General features: G+C 50.9%; 2 protein-coding genes across 2 annotated transcripts in view; both read left to right on the top strand.

Moving 5' to 3' along the window:
* Positions 1-746: 746 nt before the first annotated feature.
* On the top strand, positions 747-3139 carry LYZ (lysozyme). The gene is made up of 4 exons (XM_053998238.1): positions 747-943; positions 1283-1441; positions 1676-1754; positions 2164-3139. The coding sequence occupies exons 1-4, from the start codon at positions 790-792 to the stop codon at positions 2222-2224; spliced, it is 453 nt and encodes a 150-aa protein (XP_053854213.1). The 5' UTR covers positions 747-789; the 3' UTR covers positions 2225-3139.
* An 8610-nt stretch (positions 3140-11749) lies between these two features.
* Positions 11750-15213, top strand: part of CACNA1S (calcium voltage-gated channel subunit alpha1 S) — a 55358-nt gene continuing 51894 nt past the window's right edge. Inside the window, exon 1 of the mRNA XM_053998261.1 lies at positions 11750-11910. Coding sequence (XP_053854236.1) covers positions 11750-11910 — 161 coding nt within the window. The remainder of the gene's footprint in view (positions 11911-15213) is intronic.

Here is a 15213-nt window from a genome sequence, read left to right as displayed (position 1 = left end):
TCAGAGAAGATGAGGGGAGCAGCTTGTAGACTTTTTAATGGGAATACTAAATTGGGGAATATTATTCCTAAACCATGATGGGGAATGCAGCCAAGACAGCTGACCCCCACTGACCACGGCTTATCCCAGATCATACATAGTGTCCTGCTCGAAGTATAAACCTGAAGGAAGAAGAAGGAAGGAGGTGTTTGTTTTCCTGACTGATGGTGTTTGTTTTCCTCAACCACTGTTAATGGTGGAGCCTGGTTTCCTGGAGGTGGCTGAACATCTTCCTGCTGATGGGAAGGAGTATGTTACCTCTCTATTTCGCTTTTTCTTGCATGTATGGCTTTTCCTTTCCCCATTAATCGGCCTGTATCTCAACCCACAAGTTTTCTAACTTTTACCTTTCCCATCCCACTAGGGTGGGAGAGATTGAGTGACCTATCAGACTGCTGGGATTAAACCATGACACTCATACAAAGGGAACTACAGCCTTTGACATGGAACTACATCCATGACATTTGGGATAATATCCAGCTGAGGACTACTGGGTTGGCTGGGGAAAACATATACCCCAGCCTTGAAGGACTAGGGAAATAGTTACTGGCACCTTCCAGGAATTTGTTTTGGAGTTTGGCCCACTTCCTTATTGCCTTGTTACTGTAAAGACTGCCCAGACTTCCCAGATATGCTTGCTTAACCAGCTGATCCTCCCCCTGGGAGCAGGAATAAAAGGCTGGCACTGCCGGCAGTTCTGGCAGACAGGCAGCTCAAGCTGCTTTGGCACATCTTGCTGTGGACTGCAAGATGAGAAAATCAATGCTCTTCCTTGGCTTTCTTCTTGTTTTCCTTGGCCTGGCTCTGCCAGGCACCCAGGGAAAAATAATTCCCAGATGTGAGATGGTGAAGATCCTACGTCAGAATGGCTTTCAGGGCTTCGAGGGCACAACTGTTGCTGACTGTGAGTATAATGAGCTGCCACTGCACCTCTCTGCCTGTACCACCTTTGTCCCTCTCAACTTCTTTTTGGTCTTCCAGCAGTACTATTCCATCCCTCCATTTCTTTGACTTCATCTTTTCCTCATCCCCTTCCTTGCTCCCTTCTATAGTTCACATAACAAATACTCATCTAGAGCTTTGTCCTTCCAAGAATTTACCCATCCAATTCTCATGGTTATGATATGACCAGTTTAATTACTTCTCCAGCACTTCATTCATCCTGAATACTGTCATATCTTTCCTCTTATTTACCCTCAGCAAACCTTAATGTTCTCCTCTGGGATCTCTCTTCCTCCTGCAGGGATGTGCCTGGTGAAATATGAGAGTAGTTATAACACGAAAGCGTACAACGACAATGGTCCAAGCAGGGACTACGGCATCTTCCAGATCAACAGCAAGTACTGGTGCAATGATGGCAGGACCTCTGGATCCAAGAATGCCTGCCGCATCAGTTGCTCAAGTAAGTGGGAGGACAGAATGAAGAACCTTTCTTTGTTCATTCCATGAAAGCACCTGCTCTGTCTATGACACCTGCCATGAAGCTGCTCCGGGCATTTCTATCTGTCCTTCTTCCATCCACCTTCTCCATGTCCCACCTGCCCTTCCTGATGGATACCTTTCCTTCTGCCAGTCTGTCCCTGCTCTTCCTCTGCCCCGCTTCCCTCCACACCGATCTTTTCTCCCTTCTCTACAGAATTGCAAGATGATAATCTTGAGGATGATATTCGGTGTGCCAAGAAGATTGCCCGGGAGGCTCATGGCCTCAGTCCCTGGTAAGGATATTTGCAATGGACACTGGGGAAGAGTGGGCAGAGGAGATCAAAGAGAGTCCTGCTATTGACTGAGGGAGGCAGGGGAATCAATGGATGGGAAGCTGGATTGGGTGGAGTTTAGCACAGTCCTTCTCCTAAAGCTGAAAGGAGAAGATAGAAACCCTGTCTTGCAGCACCTGCTCTAATTCCCTAAATTCTCCTCCTCTCCCAGAGCTCTCCTTTTTTGTTCTCTTCCCCTTCCCCCAGCTCTCTTAGATTGAGCTCATAATAATTTCCGTTTATTCGTATCTTTCAGAGAGATCTTTGAGAGTCTTCACCCAAGACTCTCAAAGATTAACCAAGTCTGTTTTCATAATCAATTCAATCATAATCAAACCCCTCAAATTACACAATGTATTTGCTTTTTCAGGTATGGCTGGAAAAACCATTGCCGGGGCAGAGACCTGAGTTCCTTTGTCAGGGGCTGCTAAATCACCCCACAGGTGTCGATTGATCGTTTCCTCAGGATCACCAGAGACGGAGAGAATGTCAGCGTTTGGAGAGGCCAGGGAAATGCATGGGTGTGGGGAATTAAAAGCAGTATAAGCCAGAAAAGATAGAGTGGGTAATGTCTAGTGCTAACTCTGGAGGCCTTCACACTGCTGCAACGCAAACAGAGAACTTACAGCTCACAGCTTAATAAAAACTGGTAAAGCATCAAGCCACTACTGGTGGAGTTTCAGCCTTGATTTATTTGCATAATCCTGACTCAAGGTTTTGTTGCCCTACCAGGGCTTAGCAACATTAAGGGTTTCTCGCTCCTTTTCTATCTTTCTCTGTTCTTCTTCACCCCTCCCTTCCTCCTCTCCTCCCTCCCCTTTATTTTTTTGCCCATTCTTATTGGAGTGTCTGTAGTGAGGAAATACAAAAATTTCATGAACACTGTGTAAGACGTGCAGAATTATGTTGCCTTATGACTAAGACAGTCACTGACAGAGAGAGAAAACTATGCTGGAACGTGACATTGCTCCTTAAATTTATCTGAGCATCTGCTCCCGGCTGGTATGAGGGATAGGGCAGTGAAATATGGATATGAGGGATATGGGCACCTGGCCTGAGGGAATACAGTGTCTCTCATCTTTCTTTGAAGAATTCAATCAAACACAGCCTAGAGTGCAGGCAGCATCTCTGTGAGGAATCAATGGGTTGGAAAGGCTGTTAGGGAAGGGAAATGTTTTGCTGTTTAGTTTACAAGTCCTTTTTCCAAATGAAAGCTGGATTCAGAAACAGTGCATGAACGAAAGGTGATAACATTTGAAAAACATGTTTATTTCTTCATGTGCTTTCTGCTGCTGCTAGGGGAGCAATGATTTCTTTGGTGCTTATGCAATAAAGGGATGCTTAAACTCGTGTCTTGTGTGAATGTATAAACCAACCATTAAAGGCACGTTTGTTTAATGGCTGCATCTTAAAAAAAAAAAAAAAAAAGCTGAAAGTAAGCCTTGCCAGAAGTCCCTCTTCCCCCAGTGTTGGAGGTTAGGATTTTTCCTTTTTATTTTCTTTCTCTCATGCAATTTTTCTCCCATTTGTTGCCTAAGAGATGGGAGCACAGATTGTTCTGGGGTAACTCTCAAACCGAGACACAGATATTCAAGAGAGACAAAAGACGTGAACAAAGTGGCCAGGGAAGGGGTGCAGTTTGCTACAGTCTCTTAGCTGGGGGGTTTCTCTTGGGAAGGGCAGAGATGCTGCCAGATTTTGGCTGGGGGATTGGGGTGAAGCTCAGCTCTCTCATGCTCTCTCTTGGGATCACACTGGAGACAGGTGGGGTTTTGGTGCTGGACTGCTGCTGCTCAGAGGATTTGCTACCACTGTGCAGATTTTGTCCTGCACTGCTTCTCCTTACCGTGGGTGAGATTCTGCTTGTAAGAACTGGGACCTTTCCAACACCCAGCCTCACTGGGAAGGGGACCCCGACCCCAGAAGGGGACCCCAACCCCATCTCCCTTCCCAGAGTGAGCATCTCCCGGCTTCATGTGGCAGCTGCTTGTGAAGCCTGTCTGCCGCTGCCCAGCCCGCTGTTCTCTGCCCTTGCTCTGGGTTTTTTCGCAACGCTTTAATCCAGCAGTCCGTGCCTGCCGGGACATCCCGCGGCTCTGCTGCGGCTCTGAGTTTCTGCTCTATTTTGTTCGCCACCCGGGTGTGCCCGCCTCTGCCGCTCCAGCCGCGCTCCGAGGCTCCTGCCAGAGCCTGCTCGCCATGCGGAGGGGCACCGGGCCTGCCCACGGCCCTGTTTGTGAGGAAATCCCTTCTCCATCTCCCCTGGCTGTTTGTGAGGAAATCCCTTCTCCATCTCCCCTGGCCCTGTTTGTGAGGAAATCCCTTCTCCATCTCCCGTGGTCTGTTTGTGAGGAAATCCCTTCTCCATCTCCCCTGGCCCTGTTTGTGAGGAAATCCCTTCTCCATCTCCCCTGGCCCTGTTTGTGAGGAAATCCCTTCTCCATCTCCCCTGGCCCTGTTTGTGAGGAAATCCCTTCTCCATCTCCCCTGGCTGTTTGTGAGGAAATCCCTTCTCCATCTCCCCTGGCCCTGTTTGTGAGGAAATCCCTTCTCCATCTCCCCTGGCCCTGTTTGTGAGGAAATCCCTTCTCCATCTCCCCTGGCCCTGTTTGTGAGGAAATCCCTTCTCCATCTCCCCTGGCTGTTTGTGAGGAAATCCCTTCTCCATCTCCCCTGGCCCTGTTTGTGAGGAAATCCCTTCTCCATCTCCCCTGGCCCTGTTTGTGAGGAAATCCCTTCTCCATCTCCCCTGGCTGTTTGTGAGGAAATCCCTTCTCCATCTCCCGTGGTCTGTTTGTGAGGAAATCCCTTCTCCATCTCCCCTGGCCCTGTTTGTGAGGAAATCCCTTCTCCATGTCCCCGCCCGCCGTCGCCGCCTGAGGGAGGCGCGGCCGCGCTCGCGGCACAGCGCCCCCTGCCGGCGCGGGGGAATCATCGCACCCGCCCCGCCCGGCCGGGAGCCACCAGCGCCCCTGGCGGTCGCGGCCGGAACTGCAGCGGAGGGGAAAGGGCCCGAGCCGGGAATGGGAATGGGAATGGGAATGGGAATGGAAATGGGACTGTGGGAATGGGACTGTGGGAATGGGAATGGGAATGGGAATGGGAATGGGAATGGGAATGGGACTGGGAATGGAACTGGGAACGGAACTGGGAATGGGAATGGGACTGTGGGACTGGGAATGGGACTGGGAATGGGAATGGGACTGTGGGACTGTGGAACTGGGAATGGGAATGGAATTGGGAATGGGACTGGAACTGGGACTGGGGCTGGAATTGTGGGACTGGGTCACTGGGTCAGTGGGGCTGGGTCAGTGGGTCTGTGGTTCTGGGTCAGTGGTTCTGGCTGTCAGTGGGTCGCTGGTTCTATTTGTTGTTGCTGCTGGCGTTTAGCCAGTGAAAACCCATCACAGGGTTGAACCAGAAAGGGGAATTACTTCATCACCTGAGGTTCTAATTGGGAATTCTAGTCAATTATGCTAATTTGCTACACTTATATGTGTTCACCCCGTAGGTGGTGGGCTTTTGTGAACATTTTTCCATAATTGCTCTTGGAGACCTCCAATAAAAACAGCTTTTCTATTACCTCCTATACAAATATTATCTCAAAAGTGTGTGTTGTTTCATTTATAGGTTCTTAAAGCATCCCCTTGACTGCACCAGTGGGGTGGTAAAGTGTCCCTGACTGTACTGGAGCATCATAAATGCGGGAATAATTCTGACTGTAACAGGATGCTGAGTCTTTGCTTCTTCTTTTTGCCAGGGTCAGGATTAAATGTGTGAGATGGTGTTTCTTGTTGGGACTCAGATTTTTATCAGTTCTCATCTATGTCACCGTCTCACAGACCCTGAGTCCTACAGCACTTCACTCTAACAAACTAAAAATGCAGCCCCATCTCTCTCTCTACAAGGCCTTTTAAGGATAAACTGTCCAATTAAGAAATGACACCTAAATTATTTTTACTTTTAACCCAATAACCAACCACCTGTGATCACAATGTGGACTTTTTTATCCAATTACACAAAACCACTCAAACCCATGGAGAAGAAGGTGAAGAAAAAGGACCAGCCTCTGCCCTAAAACGTCCATCTTGCTTTATATATATTACTGTATTCTAAAACTTTAAACTCTAAGTTTTCCACCCTGTGCTGTTACACACTTCTATTCAAACTCCACCCCCACAATCCCAGTTCTATCATTCCATTTTGGAAGCTTCTCCACGGCCTCAGGTCAATGCAGCGTTCTCTTGGGGGTCAGTGCCTGCCAGCACAGAAAGTCTGAAATTCTCAGCAACCAGGGTTCTGCCAAGAGGAGTCTTCAGTGACCAACCAAGATGGAGAACAAAGGAAACAGTTATCCCTGTTAGCCTTGGTAAATAATTTACCTGAGTTCTAACTTGAGTAGAATGGTACCATTGTTCCCAGCCTGGGTTACGGCCAGGATGGAAACTTGGAATTGGTAGGAAAGATGTGATAGGAAAGAGAATTTAGGCATTACTTTATCCTGGCCAGGATGTGCAACAGAAAATATTTCATCCACACGTGCCCGGGTTGTGCAGTGAATTTCATTCCATCACACATGCCTCTTTAGCAGACTTGTCACATATTTATACATAAAAAGTCCCAAAGAAACATTGGTCTTAAATTGGTCTTAAATAGTTTAATTGGTCTTAAATTACACAATTCTTAGTATTCGATCTCCTAGTGGTTGTTGACCCCTTTGCCTTCAATGCTCATTTGGTTTTCATTCTTTGGTTCCCTTATCAATCCCCCACCCCTGACACCCCTCAGGGTGCAATCCCCACCTTTGAGAATCACTAAGGGATGTGACATATTTCACTGAACCTAAGGGGAATTTTTGGCAGGTTCCTCTGCACAGATCACTACAGATGTACACATCTCTGAATGTGTGTGAATTGATTCTGCTATGAATGCTTTTATCATGAGTCTGTTAGTAAGCCACTGTTAAAATGTAAAAAATGCTACTGAATGTTTAATTGGTAAATCAATCCATGACTGAGTACTGCTAAACCCTTTTACACCCTTATCTTTTTTGTATCCTGACCCTTTTGCATCCTCAGTAAAGGTAAAATCCCCTCCATGTAAATCATCCTAAATGGATTCCAATCTGGTTTTCCTACACATATGACAGCCATGTAGTCAGCAACAGGGTGAACATCATAATTCAACTCCCTTAAGTTGCACTTTCACTAATTTGTATTTAAATCTGCTTTTTGCCAGTACCTTTAAGTGCCCAAACCATTCACTGGTGACACCAATGGGCACACACGGCTACACACACGTGTGTGCACCTACAGACACATGTGAGAAATGATATTCACTTCCAAAAAAATTAAAAGGTTTATTAAAACCTTATCAAAAATACAACAGAAGACTGAATAGATAAAATATTACTGCCCCGGGAGCAAAGGATTTTTCCCACCATGTACTCGCCCACACAATGAAGGTTTCGCCTTTTAACCCTTTAGCCCCTCCCAAAGTTCTGTCCATCGACTCCTTCACTGTCCAGTGGGGGAGTTTACTTCCTTAAATCTGGATTGGAGGTCAGCTGTTGCCAAAGTAACGAGCCGACCCTCCCAAATGTCCCGACTACCCAGGTCACCCCTGATAACAACACAAGGGGGGGGGGGGGGTAAAAACGTAACTAAAAACTTCTCTTAACACGTACAAAACATTTGCCTTTTAATTGTGAGAGTCACCCGTGGCATTACTCATCCATCACACCCACACGTGTGCCTGGCCACAGAGATGAAGACAGGAACACCAACAGCACCAAAGCCTCATCCTGCTCCCCTCTGGCTAATCATCCCTCATTCCTTGAGCGGAAAAATACACACACACACACACACACACACACACACACACACACACACACACACACACACATCCCCACGGGCGCGTAGGTCCGCGCACACACACGCGTGCGGACCCATGTGCACACAGGGCGTGCAGAAGCCAGCTCAGCGCCTCTGCCTGCCCGCGCCTCTCCCAGCACCTCTCCAGCTGCGGGCTCCGCAAGCACCGGCGCTCGCTGCCCGCGCTGCCCTCGCCACCTCGCACCCAAAGGTTCCCGGGAGCGAGTGCCCGTGCGGGACGGAACCGCCCGGCACCGCAGCAGCTCCGGCACCGAGGGCGGGGCGGCGCTGCGGGGCCGGAGAGGGGCGGGCGTGCGGCCGGCAGCGGCGGCGGACGAGCGGCAGAACGGGCCGGAGAGCGGCGGACGGCAGCTTTTGGCACGGTTCGGCACGGCACGGCTCGGTTCGGCACGGCACGGCTCGGCTCGGCACGGCACGGCTCGGTTCGGCACGGCACGGCTCGGTTCGGCACGGCACGGCTCGGTTCGGCACGGCACGGCTCGGCACGGCTCGGCACGGCGGCAGGAGATGCACCTGCGGGAGTCAGACCCCATCACAGCCCATCTCTTCGGGAGCCTTCCCAAGGCCGTGCCGCTGCGCTGATGCAGCGGGAGAGGGACATGCAGGCCCAGGAGCGTGCGAGGAAGAGGAGAGCGGCTGTGAAGAGGCTCCACCAGGAAGGAGCCTCTCGCGGCCGGGCAGGTAGGGAGCGGCCCCGTCGGGCAGAGCGCTGTCCCGAGTGTGCTGGGGCTGTGCCGGGTCGGCTTTGGTGCCCCGTGCCAATTAGAAATGTGAAAAACTCCAATCACTTGTTTTTTTTTTGTTTTTTTTTTTTTTAATCTTAAACGTTTACTAGTAATAAAATAGTTATTAAAAAACAGTAATAAAATTAGAGTAATACAAATTTGGACAATGAGGATTAGGACACTATGAGACAATAAAAAGCAAAGAATTTCAGACATCCGGATGTTTTTGGGCACTGAGCTGCCAAAAACACACCTTGTGAACAAAGGAACAACCCTTAAAAGCAACAGCCTGTTGCATATTCATATATCTCATACATGATGCATAAATTCCTTGCAAATTAAGAATTTTTCTGGTTTTTGTCAACTTCTTCCCCTTACTCCTGGTGGTTCCATCAAGATGGAGAGAAGGTGGAAGAATGTTTGTCTTTTCTGATAAGGAGGCCGTAACTCTTTAGATTTCCTGTCACTGTTATCTCTGTGTGAAGAGTTTCTTGATTATCTTATCCCTTTTCTTGAGCTAGTAAAAAATATCTGACATCACAGAGTTTCTATTTTAACATTATGTTGTAACCTAAAATTATATTTAGCACACTACTTAAAAAGCATTAATACAGTATTACAAAATAACCCTCCATAATACATACAGTACTCAATTTAATATTTGCAAAGAGCCAATCATAAAATACACATTTTTCACAAGAAATTAGAAAACCTGAGAGAAAGTTTACACAGTGTGCATCTGTATGCAAACCTTGAGATAAGAAATGTAAACCTTGAGATAAGAAATGCTGATTTAGAAATGCCGTGGAATAGGACAGACATTGTTGAGAGAGAAATGGAAATAGAAACAAGCTTCAAAGGACGGCCTTACAAAAAAGACTAGATACTTTGGAGAAACAGAGCTATGAAAGATGCATTGTGGTAGGACTCACAAGGGTAATTTTTGATGATTGGCTTTAAGGCATTTGAAGTATGGTGTGGCAAAAGCTGATAGGCAAAGAAACACTTATAATGTTTTGTAATTAGGAAATGGTTGGCTTCTGATTATGATGGTGTGAAGTATAACATCTGCATTGTCTCACCCTTCAAATGAGACTGAAAATGGAATAAAGGTTTTTAAAATGCCTCTCAGTTGCCCCATCTCTGGGTCAGAAAAGGGCTTAATCCGACGTGTGCCAACAGCTCCCGGTGGGGCGAGGGGCGGCTCAGAGCCCTGAGAGGCTGCGGGGATGCCCTGCCCAGCCCGGCCGCCCTCCTCCTCGGGTTCCCAGGGCGTCCCAGGCAGATGTTCGTCCTGGAGATCCCCGCTAGATGGGCCCCGCGGCCTTGCGGTCCCTGCAAAGGCTCTTCTGCACCGGCAGCAGCGGGAATAGGGCTCCCGGCTTGAACTTAGGGTTTAGGGGGAAAATGACGGCTGAGTGAGAAGAGGGATCTGCCTCACACGGAAACGGGGCTGGACCCCGCAGCAGAAATGATTTGACTCTGATTTGCAGAGCAGAGTGGTGTAGAAGGGGGCAGATTGCTAATTTAACCCTAGTGGAAGCTGCCCTCGGCCACGGCAGGGGGGTTGGGATGCCATCATTTATAAGGTTCCTTCCAACCCAAGCCATTCCATGATTCTATGAACCCCTTCACAACCGAGGGCACCCTCCTCCAAAGTACATCAAAACTGGCTGGAGCAGCTGCAGGAGCTGCTCTCCCTGCCCTGGGCTCCCCAATCACTCCTTTCTGGCCCCCAGCACAGCTGGCTGCACAGCTGGCAAGCATTTCCCTCCCCGGTAGAAGGACCCCACAAAGCCAGGGAGAGGCAGCTGCGAGCAAGGCAGCACAGTGCCCTGGGTGGAGCAGCACCCTGGGATGCCCGAGGTGGAGCAGGGCACAGCTGGGCAGCCTCTAACAGCTGTAACATCTGTACAACAGGGATACCATTTGCTGTGGAACATTAGATCGCTGCAGTTGGCTGACAGTCTAGAAAACCCCAGGAAAACCCCCATGAATAACACTTCTGGTGCCTCAGTCTCCTGCTGTGGAAGGTGCTGCTAACCTGCCTCTCCTTATCTCAGCTCAGGAATTACCATACCATTCACCCAGTCAGGCTTTCCCAAGCCCAGCAGGGCTTGGCAGGACACAATCCAGCCTAGTGATGCCTCAGGTTTTGGGTTTTATCTTTTTCAGTTTCTGTGCTGCTTTAGTGTGTGGGTCTGGGCTTCACATTAGGGGATGGTGAGCTCTCTGCACAGAGCAGGGAGACAAAGCAATTCCTTCTCCAGCTGGGGACCAAGGACAAATGATCCAAATCCAAGAGCACAAACACCATGAGCTGAAGAGAGAAAAACAATCAGGATGGGACTGCATGGGCTAAAGGTGTAATTGGACAATTAGCTCCAATATGCAAATGAAGCAGAACTTATAAAAGTGAGAGACCCCTGTTATCCATTCTGTATGAGACCTCTTAATAAATTCCTACTTTATTCTTTAGCTCTGTCTAGTCTCTGTTCTAGGCCAGCCTTCACAAGGCATCACCAGGCTGGCTGGGCTCCTGCATCCCCAGACATCCTCCACACCCTGCATGCAGGACTTACCTCCATCAGGCTGAGCAAGTGGTTGTTCAAGTGACCAGTGTCAGCCAAGGGTTTCCTCTGTGCCTCCAGAAAAGCAAGCCTGAGCACTTTTTGGACTCACCACGATTCCCTGGAGCTCTGAGACTAGGGTGTGAAGCCAGTGAAATGGACCCAGCCTCGAAGGCCCTACAGCCCCAGTACGACATGGTCAGGGCACAGGTGTGCACCAGCTGCAGGTGAAATCCTGCAGAGGAGGGGCCGATGGGATGAGGGGTGGGGGGGAAACTGTCCTTGGGAACTAGCCAGAGCTGGCTTCTCCATGTCACCCTGCACGATGTGATTCAGCAAATGCACATTGCCCCGGGCTGCTTCCCGGTGCAGGTGGGGACGGGGGGACAGAGCTGACCTGGGGCTCGGGCGCTGCTCTGTGGAGACAGTGCCCAGCCCGGGCAGCCTGTCCCACCCCCAGCCCAGCCAGTGGCACGCCAAGCACTCGCCCAACTCCCCATGTGCTGGGTAAAGAGGGAACAGCTGCAGGGGCCCTTCTGCTGCCTCAGGAGCTGGGACAGCACCGAGAGTCAGGCCGGGATCTAAATTTAAACTCATGCTTTGTGTGTTTGTACATGCGAGTGCAGGCTCCAGCCCCCACTCCCCCACCACCTCCCCTGCTGCACGGAGGGGACAGAGAGCCAGAGGAGCTCCAGCTGGCTGGGACCTGGGGAAGGGGGGCTCCACTGCAGGGCAGGAGGGGAAGAGACAGCTAGGGGAGCAACACCATGGAGCCCTCTTCTCCCCAGGGTGACGTGAAGAAGAGGCAACAGAAGGAGAAGTCCAAGAAGCCGGTACCACCAATAGCTCCTCGTCCACCCAGGGCTCTGTTCTGCCTAACCCTGGAAAACCCCCTGCGGAAGGCGTGCATCAGCATCGTGGAGTGGAAGTATCCTCTGGCTACAGGGCTGGGGAACAGTGTGTGTGTGCCTGTGAGCAGTGTGTGTGTGCCTGTGAGCAGTGTGTGTGTGCCTGTGAGCTGTGTGTGTGTGCCTGTGAGCTATGTGTGTGCCTGTGAGCTGTGTGTGTGCATGAGCAGTGTGTGTGTGTGCCTGTGAGCAGTGTGTGTGTGACTGTGAGCAGTGTGTGCCTGTGAGCAGTGTGTGTGTGTGCCTGTGAGCAGTGTGTGTGTGTGCCTGTGAGCTGTGTGTGTGCCTGTGAGCAGTGTGTGTGTGTGCCTGTGAGCTGTGTGTGTGCATGAGCAGTGTGTGTGTGTGCCTGTGAGCAGTGTGTGTGTGCCTGTGAGCAGTGTGTGTGCATGAGCAGTGTGTGTGTGACTGTGAGCAGTGTGTGTGCATGAGCAGTGTGTGTGTGACTGTGAGCAGTGTGTGTGCATGAGCAGTGTGTGTCCTTGTGAGCAGTGTGTGTGTCTGTGAGCAGTGTGTGTGTGTGCCTGGTGAATGTTTTGTGTGTGTTGTGTGCTGGGGAGCAACGGGGGACAGACAGTTGAGAGGGGAGGGGGTTTGGTGTGGCAGGAGGGGGCACAGTGCCCATCCAGGGGTGGGGACAGGGTCAGGCTGGGGACAATGTGATACTCTGGAGTTTTGGGCGTGGGTAGCAAGACCATGGTGAGTTGCTTGGGATGGCTCTTTGTGTGTACCACAATCTGCCTGATCCCACAGCTGTGCTCTGCCCTGCTGGGGGGCCTCCCCCAAATCCTTGCTGACACCATTGTCCTCTCAGCTGCCTTTCCCATCCCTCCCTGGTACTGCTGTCACCGGTGAAGGCTTTTTGTGGGTGATACTGTTCAGAGGGATAATCTTTCTTTGTACCTTTGGGTTAGTATTGTAGTTTGGGTGCTGCTTTTTGACCTTTTCACTGGGGCATTGTGGCTCAGAAATACCAAGATGTCATGTTCCTGCCACACATCCAGGAACTATCACTTTGTTCACCTCTGTTTTATGTAAAGGAAGAGAGTGGGAGATGAAACTTTTCACTTTGATTTCAGCAAAACGTTTGGGCTGTAGCAAAAACGATGGACTGGGGAACAGAGTCGACTTCTTCCACCACGTATTTTCTCATTTCAATGGCTGAACCTTATCTGAGTGTTCCTGGCCTTGGCAAGATGATCCCAGCTCTGGCCAGGCTTTACTCTGGGAGGTGGCTTGGTCACCTTAGGCTGGCTGTGTTGTTGTGGGGATACCAAAACCATGCCCAGAGATGCTGCTTTGTCCAAAGCCCAGGGAGCCTCTTGGCAGGCATGAGGGCATGCTCACAGCTCTGGTGGGGCTGGAGTTTGAGACCTCCTTCCTTTACTGCAAGGGGACTCTCTGTCCTCCAGGGAGTGGGAGCAGGGCCAAAACAGAGGAGTTCTCGTTTTCTGTGTCTCTGGCAAGAGAAATGATGGTTCTGTGGGCACATAGAAGGGAATTGTGCCTGTGTCTTAAACGGGCACTGAGAAAGGAGGAAACCTGTGTGTACGCCTGAGTGGCAGGGGAGGAGCTGCAAATAGGACTTCCATCTTGCAGCGTGCTCAAGCACATTCTTCCTGCTGGGCCAGCACGTGCCAGAGCAAGTGCATAGCACAGGGAGGGTCTTCCCCACCTCGGTGCTCCGGAGGGGGATGAGTGGGTGCCCCACAGAACGGTGGCATGTGCAGGTGGCTCTGGCCTGCGCAGGACAAACGATCCAGGGAATCAGGTTTCTGCAGTGCCTGGCTGTATTTATACCCAGATGCACCTGGCTGCCCTCACTCAGGGATCAGGGTATGTGACAGGGTCGGGTCGTTCCAGTTCCTGGGGGTTATTATGGTCTGCAGGGACATGCAGGCTGCCAAGGGGAGATTAGCTGTGACCCTCTGGTGTGGGGGTACCTGGCTGTAGGTTCCATGTGGCAGTGTGTGTTCCTGTTCCCTGGGCCCAGCACTCCTGGCTGCTGCTGTCAGAGCACAAAGCTGAGCCACGGGGCTGGGCCAGGGGCTTTTTCAAGCAGTTGAAGACTGGGGACCATCACTCCACTCAGCCGAGGGTGGGTGAAAGGCTGACTTGAGGCAGAGGGTGTTTTGTGCTGAAATTTGCTCACATCTCAAGAAATATGTTCATTAGAACAAGGAAATGGAATGTTCTGCAGCTTACTGGGTGTTGTGTGCAAGACAGTCCAACAGCCTGATAGCTGTTGGGACGTGGCTGGCTTTGTGACACCACCCTGGTACTTCAGGTCATTCTGTAGCCAGGAGAACTGCAAGGCAGATGGGTGAGGACTCTGGGGACCCTGGAGAAACACAGAGCTGCAAGACACAGAGGCCTAATTCCTGCTGCAAGGCAGATGTGGGGACCCTCAGATGCCGTGTGGTGCTGGACAGAAAGAAGTTAGATTGCAAGCCAAGGAGATGAGGAGGATGCTGAGGCTCTGTGGCAGGAGGCAGACACACTGCACCCAGTTATCCACATGGCGTTTTTTTTGGTTCAATCTGTCCCACTGCATTTCTACCTCATAACTGTGCCAGAATCACAGGCAACAAGTGGATTCCAGCTCCAGTTACAGGAGCTCCAGTGGAGGTCACCCTTCAAGGAGGGCTTGTCCTACCCTGTCCAAGCAGGCAGGGAAGCCTCCAGGCCCTGGGCTCTGCCTCATTACCTGGACACAAAGGGGAGCAGCTTTTCCAGCTGACTCCAGTTTTTAAAGCGTCACCGGGTTGATGGATAGAAAGATTCAGAAAAGGAAACAAAGCCTGTGCTGAGCCCAGGACACACCTGGCAGCACTCAGGCTGGTGGGGATGGCATGCTCCCCGGGTGGCCCTTGCTCTGTAATGGGCTGGAGCGGCGTGGCCACCAGAGCAGCCCTCAGGGGAGACTGCTGGGGGAAACAGAGAGTGGGGATCCCTGCAGGGAGAGCCTGGCTGCAAACGAGGCCCTGGAGACAGAGTTTGAGCTCTTTGGAGGCTTCAGGAAGGTGAGAGCTGAAGCTTGTCCAAGAGGTTTCAAGGCCCAGCAAAGGAGTGACAGCAGCAAGAGCCTGGGAGTGACCAAGTGCCTGTCCCAGGACCTTCATGGGGAAAGACTAAAGTCACCCCTGGTGTTCTGAGGTGTCACAGGGCCCAAACAGCCCAGTTTCCACCTCGAAGGGGGTGGGACAGTCCTCAGGCTGAGCGCTGTGTTCACTCCTGGGGACAGTCACAGCAGTGCTGCCTGTCCTGGGCCACCAAGGCTGTGAGGACACCAGGGGATGTCCTGCCACAGGAGCCCCTGGATG

The sequence above is a fragment of the Vidua macroura genome, chromosome 24 (genome assembly GCF_024509145.1).
Source record: "Vidua macroura isolate BioBank_ID:100142 chromosome 24, ASM2450914v1, whole genome shotgun sequence".
NCBI lineage: Eukaryota > Metazoa > Chordata > Aves > Passeriformes > Viduidae > Vidua > Vidua macroura.
The sequence above is the reverse complement of the archived record's forward strand: the minus strand, read 5'-3'. Positions and strand labels throughout refer to the sequence as shown.

Bases quoted from the DNA above. Each gene is read 5' to 3' on its own strand.
- LYZ (XM_053998238.1), top strand. From the start codon at position 790: ATGAGAAAATCAATGCTCTTCCTTGGCTTTCTTCTTGTTTTCCTTGGC. The intron at 944-1,282 runs GTGAGTATAATG...TTCCTCCTGCAG, and splicing joins GGGCACAACTGTTGCTGACT to GGATGTGCCTGGTGAAATAT. The intron at 1,442-1,675 runs GTAAGTGGGAGG...CCTTCTCTACAG, and splicing joins CTGCCGCATCAGTTGCTCAA to AATTGCAAGATGATAATCTT.